A 26670-nucleotide genomic window follows, 5' to 3' on the forward strand; every position below is an offset into this window, starting at 1 on the left:
GATGCCTGTGGAGTCTTAAAGAGCCTGGTGGGAGATCATCTGGTGTCCTAATACTGAGCCCAGGGGTGGCTCCAAAGCGTGTTTGGACACAGCTAAACCCTGTGTCACACGCTCTGAGGTGAGCGCAACTACTTTGGGGGTCACCAAGGCACATCACGGCATGATCTGGGCACTGTGGTTCAGCGATTTGTTTTTCATGTGAAGCACCTTTATGCACTGTAGTTCACCTTTGGAATTTTTTCCATTACACATTGCTGTGTGATACGGTTTTTGAAGTTTTTTTTCACGTTTAAAGGACTATTATTGCCTCAAGCATTGCATATCATTCATATATGTTTTTTTACCACTTATCACCTGTATGATTTATTGCAGTTTGTATGTATAAGATACTATATTTATAGCGCATGTTTTTTTCACTTAATATTATTATATATTACTGATTACAATAAGGTTTTTTATTTGCACACGGCACTTTGGATTGAATATATGCATGGCACTTTGATGCAATTTTTAGGCACATTTATTAGATTTTTATTTAATTGATCAGCATGTGAACAATATATTTTTATGTATAAATAGATCACTTATCATTAAGCACATTATACTTTAAGTGTGATATCCAGTAACACAGTGTATTTAAGTATATAGAATCTATTTAATATTTAGCATATTGTGTTTTGGATGGGGCATATAGTAGCACAATTTCTGGATACACGGATTGTTTTGGGATTTGAATCACAGGCATTTAGCACCTTTTACTGATAAGGTGAATGCACATATTGGTATATACCTAAGCGCAGCGCATTTTTCTTCATTTACACTTATTGCACGGCTATGAATACGTGACCTGCGTTTGCAGCTGGGTATTTCTATATTTGATATATTTCTTCAGTAGGGCATAGGGTTATTGTGGCTCGCAAGACTTCTTCTTTGTTTTGATATTAACAGTATAGCCAGGTCTTTGGCCTGCACTGTAGCTACTTCATAGCCTGGTCACAAAACTGGATCGAAACACAAGCCTGTCTCATCTACCATTTTCCCTGCTGTCCTGACACTTGCCTAATTTCTGCTCTGTGCCATGTATATTTATCTGTCAAGTGTCTTCCCAAGTTCCTGTTACAGATGTGGGTTGGGCCACCAGAAATGTTGGAATTGGCCATTTTGCCATAGAAATATATTCAAGAAGAACATTTGTACAAATGCCTCTATCCCCAACTACTGTTTTACAAAGCTCTACCTACCCATTTGAACAGAAAAGCTACTACAAGTCAGCTTCATTCAGTGCTACACATCTTAACCTCAGAAACCAAGTACTTTTCATGAATGCATGCAGAGAAAAGATTTAGAATAATGGCAGCTACATAGGCAGCTTATATTTGCTTTCTTTTCGCTCAGACCACTGGGAGCACAGCAGTGGAAGACAGCTGACTCACTGCCATTCATGTCATTTAACAGCACTGGTACTTGGTAAATGCCTGCCAGTGATGTCACATGGGGCTGGGGAAGAGTCCTTAGCCAGGTGTAAACTCCCAAGTTGTAAGTTAGAGCTTACACAGGGCTTCTTTTCTTCCCAACCTATGGGCAGAAAAGAAGAAAGGTGATTAAAGGCTTCTAGTGGAGCCACCATTAAAGTGTATTTTTAAGATCTAAAACCTGAAAAAAAAATTATGGCCTGTATTAAAATAGAGAGCCCTGTGGGTCTGCTTCTTCTGGTATGATGGTATTGAATACTGGGTTTTAAATAGCATTTCTTGCTTCACAACTACCAGCCATATTCTTTCTGATATGTTTATGTTGGTATGGGTCCAACTGGAGAGAGAAAGTTATACTACATTAAATAAGGACAATCAACCTAACACAGTACCAGCTTTATGGCCTGTGTCAACGTGCTTTGTGCTGGTCTAGATGACATCAGTTTGAAAAGCTTCAAAGATCAATCACAATTCATTACCGGGTTCATTTGAACTGCAATTGACTTCCTTCTGCCTGCATTACCTTATTCAATTTGCATTAATATAGAGCAGGAGTGTCAAACTCAGTTTCATCAGGGGTTGCATCAGCATTATGGTTGCTCTCAAAGGGGCGGTTGTATCTGTAAGACTAGATGTCCAGAGCACCCCTTAGATCAGATGTCAAGAGCCCCCTTACCATCAGAAGTCAAGAGTACCCCTCCCTCCCTTATATCACAGTGCACGCCCTTTATCTTGTGCTACTGCCAGGGAAAAGCTGGGGTGGAGCTGGAAAGCAGAAAGTGCAGAGTCTGGTATAAGGGCCAGAGGAGGGCTGGAGTCAGCTTCTGAATGCAGAGGGGAGGTGGAGATGAGGGTTGCTGCAGTTGCACAGGATATGTAGGAGGTGTTCTGTCCTCCTTTCTGCTGTCAAATGCTGAAACCTGGGCAGAGATGGGCCTCTGCATCACTGCACTGAGAAGCACAAGATCTGGAGGTGGAGTTCTGTCCCTCTCTCTGCTGCTGACTGCTGAAACAAGGTGGGCGGGGAGGCGCTGCAGCTGCAGGAGAGCAATGCAATGGCCTGGAGGGCCGGATGTGGCCTGCAGGCCTTGTGTTTGATATATATATATACAGTATCTCACAAAAGTGAGTACACCCCTCGCATATTTGTAAATATTTTATTATATCTTTTCATGTGACAACACTGAAGAAATGACACTTTGCTACAATATAAAGTTGTGAGTGTACAGCTTGCATAACAGTGTAAATTTGCTGTCCCCTCAAAATAACTCAACACACAGCCATTAATGTCTAAACTGCTGGCAACAAAAGTGAGTACACCCCTAAGTGAAAATGTTCAAATTGGGCCCAATTAGCCATTTTCCCTCTCCGGTATCATGTGACTTTTTGGTGTTAAAAAGTCTCAGGTGTGAATGGGGAACAGGTGTGTTAAATTTGGTGTTATTGCTCTCACTCTCTCATACTGGTCACTGGAAGTTTAACATGGCACCTCAAGCCAAAGAACACTCTGAGGATCTGAAAAAAAGAATTGTTGCTCTACATAAAGATGGCCTAGGCTATAAGAAGACTGCCAAGACCCTGAAACTGAGCTGCAGCACGATGGCCAAGACCATACAGCGGTTTAACAGGACAGGTTCCACTCAGAACAGGCCTCGCCACTGTCGACCAAATAAGTTGAGTGCACGTGCTTAGCATCATATCCAGAGGTTGTCTTTGGGAAATAGATGTATGAGTGCTGCCAGCATTGCTGCAGATGTTGAAGGGGTGGGGGGTTGGCCTGTCAGTGCTCAGACCATACGCCGCACACTGCATCAAATTGGTCTGCATGGCTGTCGTCCAAGAAGGAAGCCTCTTCTAAAGATGATGCACAAGAAAGCCCACAAACAGTTTGCTGAAGACAAGCAGACTAAGGACATGGATTACTGGAACCATGTCCTGTGGTCTGATGAGACCAAGATAAACTTATTTGGTTCAGATGGTGTGAAGCGTGTGTGGCGGTAACCAGGCAAGGAGTACAAAGACAAGTGTGTCTTGCCTACAGTCAGTGGTGGGAGTGTCATGGTCTGGAGTTGCATGAGTGCTGCCGGCACTGGGGAGCTACAGTTCATTGAGGGAACCATGAATGCCAACATGTACTGTGACATAATGGAGCAGAACATGATCCCCTCCCTCCGGAGACTGAGCCGCAGGGCAGTATTCCAACATGATAAAGACCCCAAACACACCTCCAAGATGACCACTGCCTTGCTAAAGAAGCTGAGGGTAAAGGTAATGGACTGGCCATGCATGTCTCCAGACCTAAACCCTATTAAGCATCTGTAGGGCATCCTCAAATTGAAGGTGGAGGCACAAGATCTCTAACATCCACCAGCTCCGTGATATCGTCATGGAGGAGTGGAAGAGGACTCCAGTGGCAACCTGTGAAGCTCTGGTGAACTTCATGCCCAAGAGGGTTAAGGCAGTGCTGGAAAATAATGGTGGCCACACAACATTTTGCCACTTGGAGTCCAACAATTTGGATATTTTCATTTAGGGGTGTAATCACTTTTGTTGCCAGTGGTTTAATTCATTAATGGCTGTGTGTTGCGTTATTTTGAGGGGACAGTAAATTTACACTGTTATACAGGCTGTACACTCATTACTTTACATTGTAACAAGTTGTCATTTCTTCAGTGTTGTCACATGAAAAGATATAATAAAATATTTACAAAAATGTGAGGGGAGTACTCACTTTTGTGAGATACTGTATATTATATATATATATATATATATATATATATATATATATATATATATATATATATATATATATATATATATATATATATATATATATATATATGCAAGGGGTTTACAATATTCAAGCTGGGTGTGATTTTTTTTTTTAAAAGAAATAGTTGTGTATTCCCGATTGATCTAGATTACATGCTGATATTTTACCTAGTTACATCACAGTTGTTTACTGGTGAAACAATATAAGAATCATAGCCTATGTGTGTGTATGGTGTCATGTGCTGTGATACAATACTGTAGATTTGCAACAGGGAAGGCAATCCAACAGGGGATTTACTATGGACATTGAATACTTTTATCAACACATAACAGTGAACTTTAACAGTGGAGCAGACAGTAAAGCTGGCCATACACTAGTAGCTAGTATTTAGTATTATTATACAGGATTTATATAGCGCCAACAGTTTACGCAGCACTTTACAACATTAGGGCAGACAGTACAATTACAATAAAATTCAATACAGGAGGAAACAGAGGGCCCTGCTCCTTAGAGCTTACAAACTAGGAGTGAGGGTCAAGTTATACAAAAGTGTAATAGCTGTGGGGGGTGGGGTGGGGGGTGAGCTAATGGAGAAAATAGTGCAGTTGTTAGATGGAGGCAGGATAGGCTTCTCTGAAGAGGAAAGTTTTCAGGGATCGCCTAAAAGTGGATAAATTTGGAGACAGTCTGACAGATTGGGGTAGGGAATTCCAGAGGATGGGCGAGGCTCGGGAGAAGTCCTGGAGGCGGATATGGGAGGAGGTGATGAGGGAACTAGAGAGCAGGAGGAACGAAGAGGGTGATTAGGTTGGTATTTTGAGACTAGGCTAGTGATGTAGCTGGGGGCAGAGTTCACAATAATTCTCAGTACGTGCGATGACTTGACAAATGTCATTCAAAAGTACTTCCAAATTTTGTATGCTATTAGCATTTAATGTTGGAACAAATTGACTTTCCTGAATGATAAACACATTGGGGTTGATTTACTAAAACTGACGCGTGCAAAATCTGGTGCAGTTCTGCATAGAAACCAATCAGCTTCCAGGTTTTATTGTCAAAGCCTAATTGAACAAGCTGAAGTTAGAAGCTGATTGGCTGTCATGTACAGCTGCACCAGATTCTGAGTGCTATGGTTTAAGTAAACCCCCCCATTATCTGCCAAAAATGTGTTAGTTTGAGAACGTTTTATATCCCACTTCTTCAAATTTTCTCATCAGTGAGGTCAAAAATGAACACCGATTTGACCCCACTAATAGAAAATCAAACAACTTTTTTTGAATTAAATTCTACTAGTATTTGGCCAGCTTATATAGACATATATTTAGCTTACTTTACCAAGGGCAGGCATCTACTTTCATTTAAAATGGCTTAATTCAGCAGAAAAGTGCATCATTTTACAAGGCCTGCAGGTGTCAATGTTTGACCACATTGGTGTCACAAGATGTTTGGTAACCACATGTGTATCAGTACAGCTTCGGACAGATACATACACAAAACTATCCAATAAGACGTTTCTCAAACTAAACTGAAACAATTTTGTCCATTTAAAATAAAAACAGAATGGCAAATTTTCTTCCTACACTAAAGGGAAATCCGTACCATTTGGAAATTGGCACTGGGCAAAATGTTTCTGTTATTCATAAATCTACCGAAATAACACCCTTCATTGCTATTGCACCTGGACAGAATTATGGGGGAACTCCAGGTAAATGTTTGCACATAAATATGCTGCTGCTTCTGCATCCTCCAGTCAAAGGCTGGGGTGGGTCCTGGACCAGACTGTGCTGCTTAAGTGCAATGTAGTCTGCAGGGTTGTCTAGAATTTGGATGTGAATGGCAAGGAAGGGAGATTTGATTCAGGCTCATGTTAGATGGAAGCGTCCCATTGGGAGATGTCCAGCGCACCGCTCCAGGAGAGCCAAGACCTCAGTGTCACAGGGAGATAAGCCGGCAAAGTCCGTGTGGTTCCGGATATGGTCTTATGACTAGCAACGTGGAGCGCTGCGCCGTGGATGGAGTGGGTTGTGATCGCAGCGCTTCACGTTGCTAGTCATAAGACCATACCCGGAACCACACGGACTTTGCCGGCTTATCTCCCTGTGACACTGAGGTCTTGGCTCTCCTGGAGCGGCACACTGAACATCTCCCACCGGGACGCTTCCATCCAACAGATGAGCCTTAATCAAGTCTACCTCCTGTGAGTTTTTTTTTGTTTTCCTTGCCATTCACATTAAATTCTACACTTAGAGACGCTTTTCATTCTTCTTATGCATCTTCCACAGAGTCGACTATGCTCCTAAATTTTTTTTTTGTACCCCGAGTATACAAGCATTACAGATCTCCACCTGTGGCCCAGTCCATTTCCATTGGTCTCACATTACCTTAATATTGAACTTCTTATGGACATTGTTGGATATCACATCACCTCTTAAAAGAACATTTGTGATAAGTACTTGGACTTGTTTTTTATACAGCCCTTCATAGGGGTCAACCCTGAGCGCATTCCATATATGTTTAACTTGTCTTTACACCCCAAGACACACTGCATGCAGACACCTTTACCTTGTTCTCTTTTTAAAAATCTAATAAGGAGACACTTTGCATTTGCAACACTGGATGCCATTATACAGGAACTTTCCTGGGCCCTTGTTTAAGCTAGCTGAAGATACAGAACATCTATAACACAAGGACTCCCCCCCCCCCTTAAGGAATGTTGAGTACAATACTTGCCCATATTAATAAGGAAGTCTTTTCAGAGACCAGGGTATTATATTATTATATTTTGGTAATCTGTTGGAATATTCTTATGTATCTGTTTTTAGTTTGGGGTTGTGGCGTCAGAAGGCAAAAGGGAGTAGTCTGACATAAAGGCGGTCATTCTCCTTTTCTTTTCTACCTGTGGCCACAGGCCTTATTCAAGTTACTGGTTGCTGCCCTCCATTTTGTTGAAGCTATACATTCAGAATTCTCCTGTTTATGTGTGCTAAGAGTTTGATGCTAACAATATATAATGTGCCTAGGCCACATTTTGCTTATTAATCTGATTGCATGATTACTGGATTACTGTGTCATAGTCTGGTGCCTGTATAATTGCATTGTCATTCAGAAATATCCGAACCCAGGGTGTCAAAGGTGTAGGGGAACTTGCAAGTTCAGGGCAATCCTTGGGGTCAGTTATCTGTAAGCGGCCCTCACGGGGGTGGCACTACATACATAAAACCCTTACGTTTTCTTTACATACCTTACTTTAGACACAGTGATATAATCACTGGGTCTTTGTGGTTCGCTGTGCAATGGGGATAGATCATTGTTGAGGAAAGGGGTCAGCTATGCTGTGCATACTGTAGCTAACTGAAACCATCACATCACCCTGTCTCAGTACTTCTCTTAACAGCACTCAGCCCTGTATGCAAATATCAAAATAGATCATGGATGTCAGTCTTGAAGATTGGGTGCTCCTGGGCATACTGCATTTGCATGCAGACCAGCCTAACTAACACCAACATGATGTTGAACAACCGTGATTTAAACAACTGAAATCCAATGAATAAAAAGAGTGGGCCAGGTTCAGGAGGGCTAGGGAGGCTAGAGCTAGATGAGGCTGGGTGTCCGCCAGCCAGACAATGCGCAGAGAATCTTATTTACTTCAGCTTCTAATGCACACTGTGAGAAGTTTACAGTTCATAAAGCAGAGTTAGGCTACTTTTACAATGTAGCTACTTTGCATTAGCAGTAAAGCACCGCTAGTTTTAGCGGCGCTTTACCGTCCTTTTAGAGGCACTTTTCAGCCACTAGTGGGGTGCTTTTAACCCCCGCTAGCAGCCAAAGAAAGGGATTAAAATGCCCATGTTGTGTCAGTGCTGAAGCACTTTCCAAGCACTTCGGCATTGCTGCCCATTCCTTTCAATGGGCAAGGCATTTTGGGAGCAGTGTATACACCACTAACAAACCGCCCCAAAGATGCTGCTTGCAGGTTTTTTCAGAATGTCCCGCAGGCACACCGAACCAATGTGAAAAGTCACACTGAAATGAATGGGGAGGCGGTTTTCAGGCATTAGGTAGAGGCTATGTCTAGCACTAAAATGCCTGAAAACCGCCTTAGTGTGAAAGCAGCCTAAGCAATTTCAGTACAGGAGAGGAGCCTGTACAACTGTGCAAGACTGAAGGGAAGGCCGGAGTTCTGCTTTAAGGACCTAGCCCATTTGCCCAAACGATTACTGCTCTGATTTTGTTGCCCCCTGTGGTGTTATAACAAAGGTCAGACAAGCTATTTCTGAGTAAATCAAACCAGAAACCAAAGTACTTAGTGTAGCAGCGGGAGAAAGCTCAGTGCAGCTCCTCAATTAATTGGTAATGAAGTCTAGCGCACTGCCAGGACTGTGAGCTGTGCGGGACACATAGATTTGGAATTGTTAATGTGCACCAAGTGAGTTTTCTGATTCTAGGCTAGCTCAGTCCTGCAAAAGGTCAGCAACAACCTACCGACATGTTTCACTGTTTTCTGCTATGATTAAAAGTTACAAAATGACAGCACTAAAGTGAAAAAGAATCCATCTCTTTTTATATAATTAAAGGAAAAGTTCACCTTTCTGAATATATTACACCCATATTTAAGGTGTAGCATGTTACATGTTCAGCAACCTGCTCTATATGAGCGATTTTTACTCCTAAGAGAACAGACTTTTTTTTTAAACACAGTGTGCATGGAGCCTTAAGGTCTAATGTAAACAAGCTCCTGAGATCAGTAAAGCATTTTAAACACAGAGGCAGAAAAAAGACTCTTTTCCGCCCCTTTCTGATTTAGTTTCACTTTGTTACTGGGGACTGACTCCCCCCCCCCCCGACTTTATAGCTAAGCCCCTCCAAATGCCACCACTGTCCAACGACAACACCCTTTAAGTGCAGGCATTCTGTTGGGGGGGGGGAGTTAGAAACGTGCATCTGAGTTGTGTTTTTAGCTCCTTCTTAAATCGCAATAGCAATGGATAGGGGTGTTTACATGCTGTGGTCGAAATGCTTTTCCCATAGCAAAAACAACTTGAAATATAGCGATCGTTATGGGAATATCAAGTGAATTTGGAAGAGCTGCAAACGCACTGCAACCACATGCAATGCACATGGTTGTGGCATGTTTGTTTGGCAACATTGGGTAAAAACAGGAGGAGGCCTCCCCACTGACTGTTAACTCTGAAAAAAGGTCAGAGTGTGTTTCACTCTTGGCAATAATAAAGAAGCAAAATATCTACAATCATACATTCCCTTTAAGTGATGGATGGCCACATTGACCAATAGGGAGGTTGTAGTTGCAGAAGCTCAACTTTTACAGAAAAGTCATAATTGCATATACCGTAAAATAATTTGCATAGGGTTTAAGCAATCTTAACAGCTAAGGCCCCTTTCACACTGCCGCGATTTAAAAATTGCGCAATTTTGCTGCGATTTAAGGGAATGCCTGTGTAAACTTGAGGTCTATGGACCTCAACTCGCATAAAAGTCAGACCAAAGTAGTGCAGGGACTACTCTGAAGTTGGTGCGACTTGAAGTCGCACAGATATGAATGGTACTCATTGGAAATCCTGGGGCACAACTTGTCATGCGACTTTGAAGTCCCAAGTCGCAGGACAAGTCGCACAAGTGCAGTGTACAACAGTGCATAGGAATGAACTATCATGTTGCATTGGAAAATCTGCTGCATGTCTATTTCTTTATCCATTCTTGTGCTCTAGCAGCAGATTCAAAATGATTGGGTTGCCTTAACACAACACACGTTGACACATGCCTACATGGGCCCTCAGGGACTCTATTGGTGAGATATTAAGTTCCATCTCTATTTCGGTTATATCATCAAAAACAAAACAGGGGGAGATGGAACATATGAAGGTCGTGAACACCCAAAACTCCCAGATGGAAAGGAAAAAGAGGTAAGGAATTATGTTAGAGAGGTCTCACTATTAAAGAATTTGACTGAAATCACACTTTTGGGTAAGGTGACCTTTCAATTATTTTATTAACTCTGATGAGTTCCTAAAACATTTAACAATTTGAGTTTGTAAGGCATTAATTAAATGATAGGAGGTTAAATATTAACAGTTTGTAAACATCATTGCCAGCAATAAACTGGATTAACATAACAATACTTACTATATTACGGAAGGAAGTACTGCAAATAGGATCTTCGGCTGCTAGGGACGCGCTGCTGAGCATGATAAACACCAGGATGAGGTTGGTGAAGATGTGATGGTTTATGAGTTTGTGGCAGCCCACACGAATCCTAAATAACAAATATACATGTGAATTTCTGAAGTGTGAACATCTCTGCTCCCACTTTCCCTGCGTCCTAACATAAATTCACAATCACAGATCAGAAAGTAATGGCTAACTAGAATCTGGGGTCCTAAACTTAGCACCTCAGACCAATGGGATATTAGTAATTTCAATTCTAAAACTACAGCAAGTCAACACAGGGGTAACTTTACAACATAACAGTACTCAGCAATCTGTGACATTTGTTATGTCATATTTAAAGCAGAACCATAGGCAAAACTTTTTTTTTTCATTTTGGATAGAGCAAGGAAGGGTTATAACCCCTGTCAATTTTTTTTTTCACCATCTGTGCCCCAATTTAGGGAAATTCCTGCAAATTCAGGGAATCCCTTGGGAACCCCCAGGTCACCAGAACTAATGCCCCCATTGGAAATTTTCCCTCGATTATTTTTCTGGGGACAAAATGTGGGATTTTCTTTTACTTTTAATGATAATGGTAAACAGGACAAATAGAGAGGATTACCCCGCAGGCTGAATGAGAAAACCCAGTAGATTCCCCCATCTATGCTAAACAGCTTGGATGGAGGAATTTCCCCTGACAGCTATTGTATTCTGACAGATACAGCTCCTGTTTCTGATTGGAAGCAGTCACTGTTCAGCTGATAATATTTTGCTGGGCTCTTTCAGCTCTCTGATCACGGTTTGATGACCTAGGTGGTGGTGACATGGCCACCCACAGTTCAGATTTTAGCTGATCCAGCAGGAATTGGCTGAAGTTTGAGCCATGTATGAATAGCATAAGGGTTGGAATTACTGGATACAAATGCTAGAGGGTGTACAATCAGATTTCAACCTGTACTGCATATCCTAGTCTATCTATATAGACTAGATCAGTGGTCATCAACCCTGTCCTCGGGGCCCAATAACAGGCCAGGTTTGCAAGATAACTGAAATACATCACAGGTGATATCATTTGCTGCTCAGTGATTGCAGTATTCTAAAATAGCAAAAAAGAGAAAACGACTCCTGCGCACAGGTGGATCACCATATAAATAATACGTCAACCAATGCCTTGCTACCCTCAAGGATGGGGATATCCTAGTAAAAACCGAAAGAAGAAAGAAACAAGGGCATAGCTCTGATGAAGAAGGGACGTTCCCTTCGAAACGTGTTAGCTGATTGTGATGCCTGTGCGTTCCTCCACAAACATTGGAAGGTTTCGCTCATCCCAAGTCGCATGCTGTTTCCTAGATGAAACGCGTTGGGTCGAGCCTACTGTTCCCATTGCTTCAGTTCTGTTATTCAAGTGGTTGTTGTTCTACCTAAATGTGAGTGTATCCATATACCTTTTATAATAAATATCCTGTTAAGCGGATTCACACTATGTGGGATTTTTATTTCATTTTTGGTTATACATCTGTGAATCCATGCTACGGATTATACCTCTGAAGCCCCCTTCCTTGAGACCTGTGTCCTCTGGAGAAAAGTGTGATTATTTCCAGTGTTTCAACATCTACACATGCTGATGTTTTCCAACCATTGGTGTATAGTCATCGCAACGCTCTGACGACTCACTGGGCATATGCCTTATTGAGTCCATATATTCTGGTAAGCCTCAGTGTTATCGGTAGTGGCTTCCTTTATCACTCTTCATGCACTACTATGATTATATTTGGATGTTGATTTCCAGTTCATCGAGATCAATATTTCAACAACACTTTTTCGTCACATATTTGATTCTTTAATCTTTTTTTGTCCTGGACTTGATTTAGGGTTTTTACCATTTCCTTGAAAGTGGACTTCTAAACATTTTCCTAGTGTGGTTTTACAACGTGGACATTTTTGCACACACACACACATATATATATATATATATATATATATATATATATATATATATATATATATATGTATTCTCACATATAAGCTCATTTTGCACGTTTTTAATATTTAAACATTAGTTATTTTCACTTCGTTTAAATACCAATTGTATTTAGCACTGCATCTTTTTACTCAATGTCTATTTATATCCAATCTACAATCTACTTACGGATTGGTATTGCTGAATATAAAGAAGGCGCTCCCTTCTGGAATTGGGGTAATCTTCTCCTTCATGTTCAGCTCTGACATCCGCCGGGGACGAGGACCAGCTGGTACTTCTGGTTCTTCTTCTTCTTCTTCTTCTTCTGCAGTAATGAGTAAGGTAAGGAATGTAAGATTAGGGGAGTCAGGGGGAGGCCTTTGCAGAGTCACTGTCACTTTGCCATGCATGGGCAAGGTGAAAGCATATACCAGTACAAATTCCATATATACAAGGTGAAAGCATCTCAAGTAAGAAAGTTCAGTTTACCTTAAAGCGGAAGTTTATTGAGAAGAGACGTGCAATGTTCCTTTTGCAATAAACTACACCTACCTGCCTGACCACAGCGATCCATGGAATGTAAACTGAGCTGCGCATGTGCAGCGTAGCTTACAGCAGCTGCAAAGGGATGATTGCATGCGCAGCACTGACATCATCCCTTGCCGGCCAATGAAGACGCCCGAACACCGGCATACAGGAGAAGATACCAACGCCGGAGGGACCGTTGGAAAGGTATCTCTGCCTCTAGTTCTGCTTTAACTAGCTGTCATCTGGCATCAGTAATTTATTGTTTGCAGACACTAAAATCTTTACAGTGAATTCAATAATCTGTTTCAGCTGTGAACTAGGACAGGGTTCCCCAAACCCGAGCCGCGGACTGGAACCGGTCCATGGCCTGTTGATGACTGGGCCATGCAGTGGGGGGTGAGCGGCGACCGCGGTCCACACAGGGCTATCACAGACCGCGGCTGCCACTCATCTCCCGCTGTGCGGCCATGCCTGTGTCTCCTATCCCGCCACACAGTGAGATCTGCACAGAGAACGGGAGTCTTTTCATATTAACAAGCGGGTAATCACTCATTTGTTAATATGGTAAGTTGAGCAGCTCCCACACTCCATCTAGATCTGCAACTCCTCCTGCCTCCTGCCCTGCTAATAGGATGGCATTGTCAGGAGACCCTGAAGACAACAAACAGGCGGAATCCTGCCTCTGCCCTGTCAAAGGTAGGACTTTGCAGGGGAGGCAAAGAGTTAAAGGGGGCACTGTGATTAGAGAAAAAAGGGGGGGGCATGACTGCAAGGGGCACTGTAATGGGGGGTGGCAGTGATGTAATCATTACAGTGCAGTCCCCTTTATATCACAGTGCCCCTTTACAGTGCAGTCCCCCTCTACATAACAGTGCAGTCCCCTTTACATCACAGTGCCTCTTTACAGTGAAGTACCCCTCACATCACTGCCCCAGTTTACAATGCAGTCCACATTACATTAATGTAAAGGGGACTGCATGGCAAAGGGACATTGTGATGTAAATGGGACTGAACTGTAAACAGGCACTATAATGTAAAGCTGGCTGTGATGTGAAGGGGAACTGAGGACACCGTGGGACTGCTTTAAAAGGGCAACTGTGATGTAAAGGGGGACTGTGGAAACTGATATAAAGGGGACTGTGCTGTAAAGGAGGGTTGTGGTGAGGGCCAACTCACTCAACTGCCCCTGCACAGTCGCCGTCCCCCCCCCCCTCGCCTCAGTCCCTGGTGCAAAATGAGTTGGGGACCGCTGAACTAGGGGCTTGCTGCTGTGTGCGCTCTTAGTTTTGAGAGCACATTGTCACTTACTCCCGCAGGCAATCGGAAACAAATCAGTGAGGTGACAGCCAATAACGGTGATCATTGGAAGTTTGTGGAACATTTATAGGTAATAATACCAGAAATTGTTGATCCAGGGAATATCCAATTTCCTTGGGAGGATTTTTTCCCCTCCATTAGAACAAATTGGCCCATGCTTTATAAGGTTTTTTTGCCTTCCTTTGGATCAACTGTGGACTTAGGGCTCTATATATACAGGTTTTTAAATGATTGTTCTTTTTTTATTGGGTGAACTCAATGGTATTGTGCCTTTTTTCAATCTGTCTAACTATTCAAAAGAGACATTGTATTATGTATATTACCTGGCTCTGCGTGTTGATTTTCTTCTTCATTTTCTTCATCAACATCTACCTAAAAGAAAAAAAAACAGACAAAAAAAAATGACTGACTCACTTCCCTCCTGGTTCATACAGTATGTTGTTACTAGAGTTGGGCGAACAGTTCAAGCCGAGCAAAAGTTCGGCCCGAACATTGCCTGAAAACACCCGAATTTGCAGGGTGCTCGGCGGGATGTTTGCCCTTTGAGAACGCCACAATGCACTGCATGCTGCACAGTGCATTCTAAGCCCTGATTGGGCAAAGCTTTGTGAATAGCTGGTTGTTTTGGAGCGGACAGGGAAGCCGGCCACAGCGTCCCTAAAGAGGAAGTAGACCTCCCTCTAATGTTTGTACCTATAGGTAAGCCTATAATGAGGCTTACCTATAGGTACTATAAATAAACGCTGGTGCCGTTTCTTCAGAGCCCTGTGCCGTGACCCGTGGCCCCCACGCACATGAGCGGGAGTGACGTCACACAGCTCCGGCCAGTCACAGAGCGATGCATACTGGCACATTATGCCTTTACTTTGCAGGTAAAAAAAAAAAAAGAAAACATCAGAGTTTACTTCCTCTTTAACAACAGATGAGTTGTTCGCTGTCAAAGGGGTTCCCCGCAGACAACTGAATGAAAAAAAAAAAAAAACATTGCCGGCAATAGAAAGATTGTTTAAAAAAACGGCATGCACCATCGATACCAGACCCTTAGGTATGGCATTGATTTTGAGGGGAACCCTCACACCAAAATTCCCCCCAAAATCCATACCAGACCCTTATCCAAGCATGAAGCCTGGCAGGTCAGGAAAGAGGGTGGGGAGCGAGCAAGCGCCCCTCCTCCTAATCCATACAAGATCACATGCCCTCAACATGGGGAACCAAACTGGGGGGGTGTTCGGCCCAACTCTAGTTGTTACAGGTTGATAGAAAACCAACCCTCTCAACTCTGCATATATCAGCTGTCTATATCTATGGTCAATTTACATGTGCAGTGCCACTAATCCAGCCTATGGTATATTGGAACCAGGCAAGCATAATAAGGCAACCTAATGTTTCAGAAAGGCCAGGCTAGGCCGCTATTAGGGATGAGCCAAACACCCACCGGTTCGGTTCGCACCAAAACACCGTTAAAGTCTATGAGACACGAACATGAAAAATCAAAAGTGCTAATTTTAAAGGCTTATATGCAAGTTATTGCCATAAAAAGTGTTTGGGGACCCGGGTCCTGCCCCAGGGGACATGTATCAATGCAAAAAAAAGTTTTTAAAACAGCTTTTTCAGGAGCAGTGATTTTAATAATGCTTACAGTGAAACAATAAAAATGAAATATTTCTTCAAATATTGTGCCTGGGGGGTGTCCTTAGTCTGCCTGTAAAGTAGCGCATCTTTCCCGTGTTTAGAACAGTACCACAGCAAAATGACATTTCTAAAGGAAAAATTGTAATTTTAAACTGCTCGCGGCTGTAATGTATTGTCAGATCCCGGCAATATACATACAACATACAAATCATTGAAAAAAACGGCATGGGTTCCCTTCCCCCCGTCCATTACTAGGCATGCCCATTCACATAAGAGGGGGCAGGATCTGGGGGTCCTCTTGTTAAAGGGGCTTCAATATTCCGATAAACCCCCCGCCCGCAGACCCCCAAAACCATCGGGCAAGGGTTGTGGGGAAGAGGCCCTTGTCCCCATCAACATGGGGACAAGGTGTTGTGGGGGGACCCCAAAGCACCCTCCCTATGTTGAGGGCATGTGGCCTGGTATGGTTCAGGAGGAGGGCACTCTCTCATGCCCCCCTTTTACTGTGGCCTGCCAGGTTGTGTGCTCGGATAAGGATCTGGTATGGATTTTGGGGGGGACCCCAACGCCATTTTTTTTTTTTTTTGGTGCGGGGTTCCCCCCTTAAAATCCATACAAGACCTGAAGGGCATGGTAATGGACTGGGGGAGGGGGGGAAACTATGCTGTTTTTTTTAATGATTTTTATCTATATTGCCGGGATCCGGCAATACATTACAGCCGCGAGCAGTTTTAAATTACATTTTTTCCTTTCCTTTACAAATGTAATTTTGCTGCTAATAAAACTGTGTACATCTGCCACGTAAGCAGCCACGCCCCACATGTACTATAAGGTGCTGTATGCTGTGTGTACTTGCACACTATGGTAAGAGCCCATCCCTTTTACAGTGGACTTTTGGTGCAAATTAAAGAGCACCTGTAGTGAAATATTAAAAACTCATCTTTTAGTAATCGTATAAATACCAATACTTCTCTCATATACATGTGCATGGTGTACAATGTAATTTCCTAAATGTGGCATTCCACATTAGACCCCTTTCACACCGAGCCGCCCATGGCATCGGCGGTAAAACACCACTTTTTAGCGGCGTTTTACTGTTGGATTTGTGGGGCATTTCAGCCGCTAGTGGGGCGCTTTTACCCCCGCTAGCGGCGTTTTCCTGGCGGTACCGCATCGCTGCCCCATTGATTTCAATGGGGGGCAGCGGTGGAGGTGCGGTAAACACACCGCTCCAAAGAAGCTGCTGGCAGGACTTTCCTGACATCCTGGTAGCGCACCACTCCAGTGTGAAAGCCCTTGGGCTTTCACACTGGAGACAATGGCACATCTGTTTGAGGGCGGATTGCAGGCGCTATTTTTAACACTATAGCTGCAAAACGCCCTCGGTATGAAAGGGGTCTTAGGTTACAATATATCATATGAATATGCACAAGTAATGCCAATGCAGAGAAGCATCAGTGTTTACATAAGTAGAGAACATACAACAATTCATTTTTACAGCCGGCTTTACGCCCCACCTGTGGCTTCCCAACTACAGCAAAATTTTTTTTTTTTTTTACACTAGGCATATTTTAGGCCTAGTTACATTCACGTGCATAATGGTATAGAGGGGTGCGCAATTAGCGGACCTCCAGCTATTGAAAAACTACAAGTCCCATCATGCCCCTGCCTCTGGGTGTCATGCTTGTGGCCCATCAAACGCAGCCACTGTGCCATCAAATGCTGCCACTCTGCCCATCCAATGCTGCCACTCTGCCCATCCAATGCTGCCACTCTGCCCATCCAATGCTGTCACTCTGCCCATCCAATGCTGCCACTGTGGCCCGCTCGCTGTCTGCCCGGCACTTACCCTCTCTCGGTGGGGCAGCGGGTGACGGCGGTGAGCGGTGTCCTCCATTAGCCTCTTCCCGTCCTCTCCCATCAGGCGTCCAATCACAGCGCCTTTAGTTTCAGCCAATCAGGTGACGGGTAACAGACCCAAGCAACTGATTGTCGGAGAGGCAGTTCAGTGTTAGGACAGCGAATATTTTCTCGCTGTTCTAACACACCTAGGTGAACTGCGAGCCCCAAGCATGGGGCTCGCAGGTCACCTTTTTTGACGCCTGTTAGAGCTTAAGGCTCTAATCAGGTGCTTCAAAAACACCCCCCACCGCTGTAATTCAGGAACCCAGTGCCCGAAAAGGGGCCAGGCGCCCGAATACGGGATGGCAGCGGCGACCGTGGATAGATTTATGCAATGCATGAATCTATCCATTGGTCATAGAAGGGGTGGCAGGAGAAAGGGGGTGGCGCCTGTGCGCCCTTATGGACGCACCGCCACTGCATGTCTCTCCCGCAATAAAGAGCTGCCTGCTCGTAGCTTTTTATTAGTTACCTCACATTTCAATCACCAGAGAGCATCTCTAGGCTTCTTACCACATGTTTACAATGTGGCCAATTTTCAAAGCAGAAGAGACATACTGGGGTTGATTTACTAAAGGAAAATAGACTGTGCACTTTGCACACTGTACTGATGTATGAGCTTCAGACATTACTGGATAAAAAAAAGCTAGGAAGGATTATTTATCTCTTCCGCGTATCTGCAAGTATGCACACACAAGCAGGTAGCATGGCATGAGTACAAAAAACAACTGTATGCCTGAAATCTGAGCAATTTCAGGCAGCAGTGTGCGAGAGGCCTTACTCACAGCTTAGTGTAATATTTTGGCAATGCTAAGATAAATGAACTCCCGTGCATACGTGGGAGTGACATAATCTCGGCCTGAACTATGAAAAAGTGAAAAAGGCCAAAGATCCGCACCAGGAGCTCACCAGGCGAAAACTGCAGCACCGGAGAGAAGGTGAGCATAGTGCCGCTTTAAAGTATATCTAAAGCTAAATCTTTATTTTTTTAATCTTGGGTAATGAATGTGAAGTTGCTTTTCTAGCGTCTCATTAGGAAGATTTCCTGTCACTTCCTGTCCCAAAAGAAAGTGGGAGAAATTCCACCCATAATGAGGGGAAATCCCTTCTTAGATGGCTGTTACAAGAACCTCCTACTCTAGTTACAGTCATAAAATTGTAATATCTCCAAGGTGGGTATTAGGAGGAAAAGTCTCTGTGACTTAAAGAGTAACTCCATTTTTGTTGAGAAAAAAACATTCCCCTCTGGGTGATATATGTACATTGCAAGGATTTTAACACACTTTGCAGATTCCTACCTTTTGTTATTTGTTTGTCCGTGTCCATGTTCAGAGTGAGTGTATGGAAGTGGTTTTAGAATTATCAGTCAGCTGCTGCACTTGCAGGGCACTAATGAGACAAGCTGCAAGGTCTGCATCCCCTTTTCTGTGATTTTCACCAAAAATACATTTTTTTGTTGCAGGGGATGCCGAAAAATCTGATTTGTATCTTAGTGCAGACTTCTGGGAAAATCAGTAAGTCAATCACACAAGCAGGGAATGACATATCTGGAAGGTGTTGTGTACACAACTTGGTGTACAGAACTCCTCCGGGTAGCCATACTGCATTTTACAGAAAATTACAGAGCTGCAGATTGATAAGGAAAGGTAATTTTTAATAAAATTCAATTACAATATGACTTGTGTCGCATATGCTATTATATTATTTTTTTTAAAATGTCCTTATGTTTTTTTTCCACGAAAGTGGAGTTACCCTTATAGTGGTTAAATTATACACCAGGGTCCGGAAGGTTTCAATTACTTGAAGAGGGGATTCCAACTGCCACTGCTAAAAGTGTGAGCACTTGGTGATTATCCTGGCAACTGCCTTTGAAGAGCACTGTGAGGTTTTAGAGGTTACTCTTCAAGGTCTCCTTGATACACTTCAAAATTCCTGCTAATCATACACAGTGTTCTTACCTTTGCATCATTTGCTTTTTTCCGGTCATGTTCTGCTTTTTTTTCATCTCGTTTCTCCAGACTTTCTTTCCTACAAATGTGATTTAACTTTATTGTATTTTTTCTCAAAAAAAGTCAAAAGAACACTGCGGTGTTAATGAATTCAAGTACAGAGATCAGTAAAATTGTACAGACAGATCTATATGGATAACATTCAGTATCTCTACTTCTAGCTACAAGTATATATACATTGAAAGGCTATTAAAGTAACTCTAGTCAAAATAATTTTATTTTATTTAAATACAGTGAAGATGAGTAAGAACCCCTGTTAGGTGTTTATTGCTCTCTGTGTTCCCATTGGGGAGGTTTGCCTTCTTTTTTTGTCCTGGTCACCATTGTCACTAAACCAACAATATTTTATGAATGTTGCGGCAATGGATCTTGGGGGGGCTGCATTGTTCTGGTGTGTTATAAAATTTCTTCTTAAAGTGGAACTACACTCCCCTCACTCTCTTGCCAGTATTGACATCTTTTCCCTGTCTTCTGTCAGGTTCAGGATCTTCACCCATCTTGATTAGCCAAGCAGGAATGATGTAAATGCCATGTATCCGCACAGAAGTTCATTCACTCTGGTGCAAAGCAGGTGCAAAGCAGGGGCATACCTACAGGGGTTGCAATTGGGACCCCGCCCCATGCTCCAGGGGGCTGTGCAGCCCCCCTGTACACCTGGATAGGAGGGGCGGTGGCATATAGAGGAACCGATTCCCTCCATGTTCCTCCTGCAGCCGCTGAAAGCCTGCTTCTCCTCCTCTCCCTCCTGCAGGCAGCTATACCTGTCCATTCATTCAGTGAAATGGAGATTGAGAGCTGTGTCTTCAATCTCCTCTCTCTGTCTCAAAGGTAAAACATCAGAGGTCTGTTTAGACCCCTGAACATTGACCAGAGGCCCCCAAAAAATTGTAAAAAAAATAATTAAAAATAAAATTGTAAAAACAAAATAACATAACATGGTAAAAAATAATAAATAAATTAAATGAAAAAAAAAATACCGACACCAATGGCAGAACTACCAGGGTCCCAAAGGTCAAACTTGCAACTGGTCCCTGGCATTCTGCCACCGTAGGGAGCAGAAAGGATCTGCTGCGGGGTCATAATAAAGAATCCCGCAGTTATGCTGCGTACACACGATCAGAAATTCGGCCAGCAAAAGACCGATGAGAGCTTTTGGTCGGAAAATGCGACCGTGTGTATGCTCCATCGGACTTTTGCTGGTGGAATTCCCGCCAGCAAAAGATTGAGAGCAGGTTCTCAATTCTTCGGTCAGAAAAAGTTCCTATCCGAAAATGTGATCATCTGTATAAATTACGACACACAAAATTCCAACGCATGCTCAGAAACAATCCGACGCATGCTCGGAAACATTGAACTTCATTTTCTCGGCTTGTCGTAGTGTTGTACATCACCGTGTTCTTGACGGTCGAAAGTTCAGAGAACTTTTCTGTGACTGTGTGTATGCAAGGCAAGCTTGAGCGGAATTCCGTCGGAAAAACCATCCAAGTTTTTTCCGACGGAAAATCCGCTCGTGTGTACAGGGCATTAGAGTAAAGGGCCTCAGGATCAGTGGGAAGGACCCCGGTCGGGGGTCAGGGGGGCCCTTCATGCTTTCTTGTGGGGCCCTGAAGGTTCAAGTTACGCCTCTGGTGCAAAGGTATGCCAAGTTTTACACTGAGCTACGCACACACTCTAAAAAAAAAAAATAAAGAACCTGTCTGCTTGCATTTTTTTTCTACTTTTTCAGTTTAGTTTCCCTTTAATTCTGGTTATGTCTCTAACAAAAAGCAAACAAACATGTTCAAGTGTATTAAAACATGGACGGTATCCATAGGGCAGTGGACAGTTTCAGTAGAGCAGTGCATGGCGTACATAAAGCAGTGGGCCTGTCAGTAGGGCAGAGGTTGGTGTCAGTAGCGCAGTGGATGGTGTCAGTCAGTAGAGCAGTGGGCGCATCAGTAGGGTAGAGGTTGGTGTCAGTAGGACAGTGGATGGTATCAGTCAGTAGAGCAGTGGGCGCATCAGTAGGGTAGAGGTTGGTGTCAGTAGGACAGTGGATGGTATCAGTCAGTAGAGCAGTGGGCGCATCAGTAGGGTAGAGGTTGGTGTCAGTAGGACAGTGGATGGTATCAGTCAGTTGAGCAGTATACGGTGTCAATAGGGCAGTGGACTTTGTCAGTGGGATAAAGGATGGTGTCAGTAGAGCAGTGGATGGTGTCAGTAGTTTTTTACTTTTATAATTTTTTACAATGTTATGTTTTGGGATTTTTTTACAATTTTTTTCAGGAGCTGGGGGTTTTGAGTTGGGGAGTTTTGATGAAATGTCAGGGGTCTAAACAGACTCCTGCTGTTTCACTTATGAGACAGAGAATGGCAGTGAGGACAGATATTCCCCAGTCCCTTTCTTTGCAGCCTCAGGTGCACTGGACAGTGAATGAGTGGGAATTACTCTGTCATGTGTGATGTCCTGTTCAATCACAAACTAAAGCATAGTAACAGTTTACCATGCCTCAGTTATGAATGAACACAGTGGGGTTGATTTACTAAAACTGGAGAGTGCAAAATCTGGTGCAGCTTTGCATAGAAACCAATCAGCTTCTAGTTTTTATTGTCAAAGCTTAATTGAACAAGCTGAAGTTAGAAGCGGATTGGCTACCATACAAAGCTGCACCAAATTTTGCACTCTCTAGTTTTAGTAAATCAACCCCAGTGAATCATTGGTACTGACCATTCACTGTGTTCATAGAAAAAAGGAAGGGGCCAGTAAATTACCATCCTGAAACATCCCCCTGTGCACCTGCAGCAGCAGTCGGTATGAAGGGAGAGGAGGGAACCCGGCAGTACTGCAGGGGAGGGGGGGGGCATGGGGTAATTAAGGTGTGCCCAAGCACATTTTGAGTTTAGAACTATGTTAAGTTAATATAGAATGTGCCTAATGGTAAATCAAGCCCTGGTTTTACACTTGGATTGCGGCTTTTCACTACTATTGGGGTGAATGCTCTCTGTTTTTTCATGTTGGCTATAAAGAATACTACTATAACAAGAGACAGCCATGTGAAGTCACTTGAATTACACAGTTTGAGAATTATATGTAACCCTTATCAATAAGCTTCTGTAATTTGCTCCATTTTGGTCTGTAAAATACACCATTGAAAGCATCTTGTTATATCAGTTCAGTAAGTGCAAAAACATACCTTTTGATAATATTAAAAAGTCAGAGCTGTCCTGTGTCTTGTGCACATTTTCGGGGGGGGGGGGGGGATTTATCAAAACTGGTGCAGACAGAATCTGGAGCAGATGTGCATGGCAGCCAATCAGCCTTTAGGTTTCATTTCAAAGTTTAACCTCCCTGGCGGTATTCCCGAGTCTGGCTTGGGGTGAATTTTCAGTACCAAAAGCGGTAACCCCGAGCCACTCTCGGGATTGCATTGCAGGATCCTAGTGCAGTGTACTTACCTTGTCCCCAGGATCCTGCGATGTCCCCCCGCTGTGTGTGCGAGCTCTGTCCTGAATGGCGCCAAATTCAAAAAGTTAAAAACATATTACACATACAGTACACTGTAATCTTACAGATTACATTACTGTATCACATTCTTTCACATCCCTTTTGTCTCCAGTGCTTAGTCCCATGCCCTGCATGCAGTTTTATATTATATATACTGTTCTTTCTGCCTGGAAACTGGAGATTGTCCATAGCAACCAAAAAGTGTCCCTTTACATCAAAAGCGGTTTTAGACCAGCTAGAAAACAGCGATAGTAAATTAGAACATTTGCAGAATTGAGCGATAGTGATTTGTGGGGAAATCCGTCATCAAACACTGAAAGTAATGACAGCGACAATTCTGCAACTGAGCAAATTTCAGTGTTTTGATTTGATTACATTATTTAATAATTTTTAATATTATTATTTGTTATAATTAGTTATTTATTTTATTATAATTTATGATTTTGTGTGTCAAACTTTATCATACCCGGGCTGTCTACTAGACTCTTGTTTGGACAGATTTAAGTGAGTTATTCCTAAGAATTGAAGGCCTACAATATAAAATGCCAAATTTCCATGCAAAACATTGTACCGCTTTGAGCATCAAAAATCTGACATAATCATACCGCCAGGGATGTTAAAGGAGTCCAGCCTGAGCTCATTTGGCTGGGCCTCTCCTATGGGTCACAGGAGTGCAATTCATTATGCACTCCTGTGACCAGTTTTCAGCACAGAACGGGCTGGAGTCCACTCTCTGCTGACATCACAAAAATCAGAAGTCTGGATCCGCCAGGTGCCTGGACTGATGCCTGTCTCAGCCTCGCAGCTCCCCACTGTGAGCCTGAGATGGCCGCTCCCCGCCCCTCCACAGCTCAGCGCTCCAGTGAGCGTGGGGGGGAGAGCGGAGAGATGCTGATTGACAGTCAGCAGCTCTCTGCTCGGGGAGCTGTGAGAACCAAGCCATCGGCGATGTTTGATCGCTATGTTCTTAGTGCAGAGGCGCCAGGGGACAGATGCAGCATCATACTGATGCTGCATCCACCTAGGTAAGTATGAATATGAAAAAAAAAACATACTTCTCTTTTAAGTAAACCAGCAGAAGGTAGAAGCTGACTGGTTGCAATGCATATCTGCTTGAGATTCTGTCTGCTCTAGTTTGATAAATTCCCCCCTCCCCTCTGTGTTATAACAAGGAGCCTAATTGGCGTTCCTAGTAACTGCAGCGATTCAGGTCTACAGTTGGAAATCGAGATACATATTGCACTTTGGATTTCTTTGATGCAGCTCCAGCTTTAGCTGATATAAATAGTGGGTGCTAGAAATGTCACTGCTGAATAGGTTGGCACTTAGTAAATTAATGATAATTACAATAATCATCTATACTAGTCACAGGAGGTGTCATTTTCTCTTCTCAGTGACACTTCAGCTAAATAACCACTACAAGACACAGGTACCATTTACTGTTTTGCGATACAGCAAACCTGAGGCGGAAAGTCGGTTAATACCATTATTCCCACCTGCGGATCAGGGGTAAAGAAAAATCAGAGCAGATCATTTACACGCTGCTTCTAAGCTGTGTAATTCCTATCAAGTTCAGCAGTGTATAGCCCCAGCGAGTCTCTGAAGAGATTACCTGAGCCTCCGGAGATAACGCAGAATAAGGTCACAGCAGAGGGGGACAGCTGCGTGGAAGAGCTTACTTTCTTTGGGATTTGTTTTGTGGTCATTATGCCTTCTAATTACAAGCTGATAAATAATATAAATTATATGCAATGAGAGCTGCAAAGTTTTTTTTTTTTTCATATGCCACTTAGAATTAAGATTAAAACAAATTGCCTCAATGAAATAATAAGGGTGGGTTTAAAGACAAAATGCATTGGGATTGATTTACTAAAACTGGAGAGTGCAAAATCTGGTGCAGCTGTGCATGGTAAACAATCAGCTTCTAATTTCAGCCTATTCAATTAAGCTTTGACAATAAAACCTGGGAGCTGATTGGTTTCTATGCAAAGCTGCACCAGATTTTGCACTCTCCAGTTTTAGTAAATCAACCCCTATGCATTTTCAGGGCTCATTTACACAAGCATTAACCTGGGAAAGTTGATCAGCACCCCGTGCAACAACCACATGAATTTCATGCGGTTGTGGCCCCAATCACTGGAATGCGACAAAAGGAATCGTTTTTGTGTTTACATATCAAAGGCTTACTTTGCTCAACTGCCTATTTTTACTGAGACACTGCTGTGTCAGCCTGCCAGTCAGCCACCTCTCCAGCAGATGCCGTCCCTGTAAAGTAGGTATTAATTGTGTTGTGCCTGAAGGTATACTCCTGCATATCTGCTTTAGGGTCCTGCCATCTCCTGGTACAAGCCGGCTTAGCTGCATTGCCTTGCGCTACACCTGTGCCACTAATATCTGTATCAGAATACTGTTCTGTGCCAGAGAGGAGAGTTCATCATTCTGCTTACTGTGTTTGTTAACTGCATGTGTTACTGTGCCTGATATTGCAAGGACTGTTGCACCTGTTGCCATCCGTGTTAATACTACTGCCATCAACTGTGTTCTGCAAGCATCCTTGTCATCATACTTGCTACTCTGGAAAATGTAATAATGGCCACCTCCTTTTGGGCTCTGTGTTTGCTGTTCTCTTGCATTGGGTACCCTAACTCCCAGCCCACCCATACGTACGTCCTATACACTGAGCTGCACATGCTCAGCTCAGTGTACAATTTTGATGAATGTACTCCCATGAGCAGGTGTGACATCATCTCAGCCTGCCCAATGAAAATGACCAAAGATGTCAGTGGTTGTCGTGGAGCTCCAGGACACAGCAGCACTGGAGAGAAGGCAAGTCTAGTTCCACGTTAACTTCCCTGCATCTACCAAAAACTGAAACATTGCTTTTTAGCAATTTGGCACTTCAAAGTGGTAGTAAACCGTGTTTTTCTGTTTAAAACCTGCAAGGCAAAGTTATAATGTGCTAGTGTGCTTTGTACACTAGCAGATTATGTGAAACGTACCTTAAAACGAAACATTCCAGCGGCACACTGTCACCACTGACAGGGTTTCCCTTGCCCGGTCTTCCTTCCAGGTTGGTGGGCTCCAGTCCTTGATTGGATGAGCCGCGATGATGTCAAGCCCATGCATGCACATGGGAGCCACTGTTCACAGCACAGGGCTCTGAAGTAACGGCGCGGTATGCCATTCCTTCAAAACGCATCCGCCGGTGATGTCGCCGGAGGCTTCACGAGTAAATATCTCCTAAACCGTGCATGTTTAGGAGATATTTACTGTAACTAAAGGTAAGCCTTACTATAGGCTTACCTATAGGTAAAAATCGTCCATGGGAGTTTACTCCCATTTTAAGGTGTCCATTGTCATTAGATAACAATGTTAACATTTGGCCTACTTTGCATGAATTAGGAACAATCCAATGTCTATGAGGCAAT

The 26670-nt window shown here is 43.2% G+C and overlaps 1 protein-coding gene across 17 annotated transcripts in view; it reads right to left on the reverse strand.

Moving 5' to 3' along the window:
* The window catches only part of CACNA1D (calcium voltage-gated channel subunit alpha1 D), a 524402-nt gene that overhangs the window by 141490 nt on the left and 356242 nt on the right, over nucleotides 1-26670 (reverse strand). For 14 of the 17 annotated variants that reach the window (XR_012235243.1, XM_073592299.1, XM_073592298.1 and 11 more), the window contains exons 17-20: nucleotides 19708-19777; nucleotides 14539-14587; nucleotides 12560-12695; nucleotides 10387-10516 (exon numbers count right to left, since the gene is read on the reverse strand). Coding sequence is in view for 16 of the 17 variants with exons in the window: in XM_073592299.1 (XP_073448400.1) it covers nucleotides 10387-10516; nucleotides 12560-12695; nucleotides 14539-14587; nucleotides 19708-19777 (385 nt within the window). In the remaining variant the exon portion in view is untranslated. The remainder of the gene's footprint in view (nucleotides 1-10386; nucleotides 10517-12559; nucleotides 12696-14538; nucleotides 14588-19707; nucleotides 19778-26670) is intronic. The other 3 variants (XM_073592294.1, XM_073592295.1, XM_073592296.1) reach the window with 1 other exon arrangement.

Source organism: Aquarana catesbeiana, linkage group LG07 (genome assembly GCF_042186555.1).
Source record: "Aquarana catesbeiana isolate 2022-GZ linkage group LG07, ASM4218655v1, whole genome shotgun sequence".
Classification (NCBI taxonomy): domain Eukaryota; kingdom Metazoa; phylum Chordata; class Amphibia; order Anura; family Ranidae; genus Aquarana; species Aquarana catesbeiana.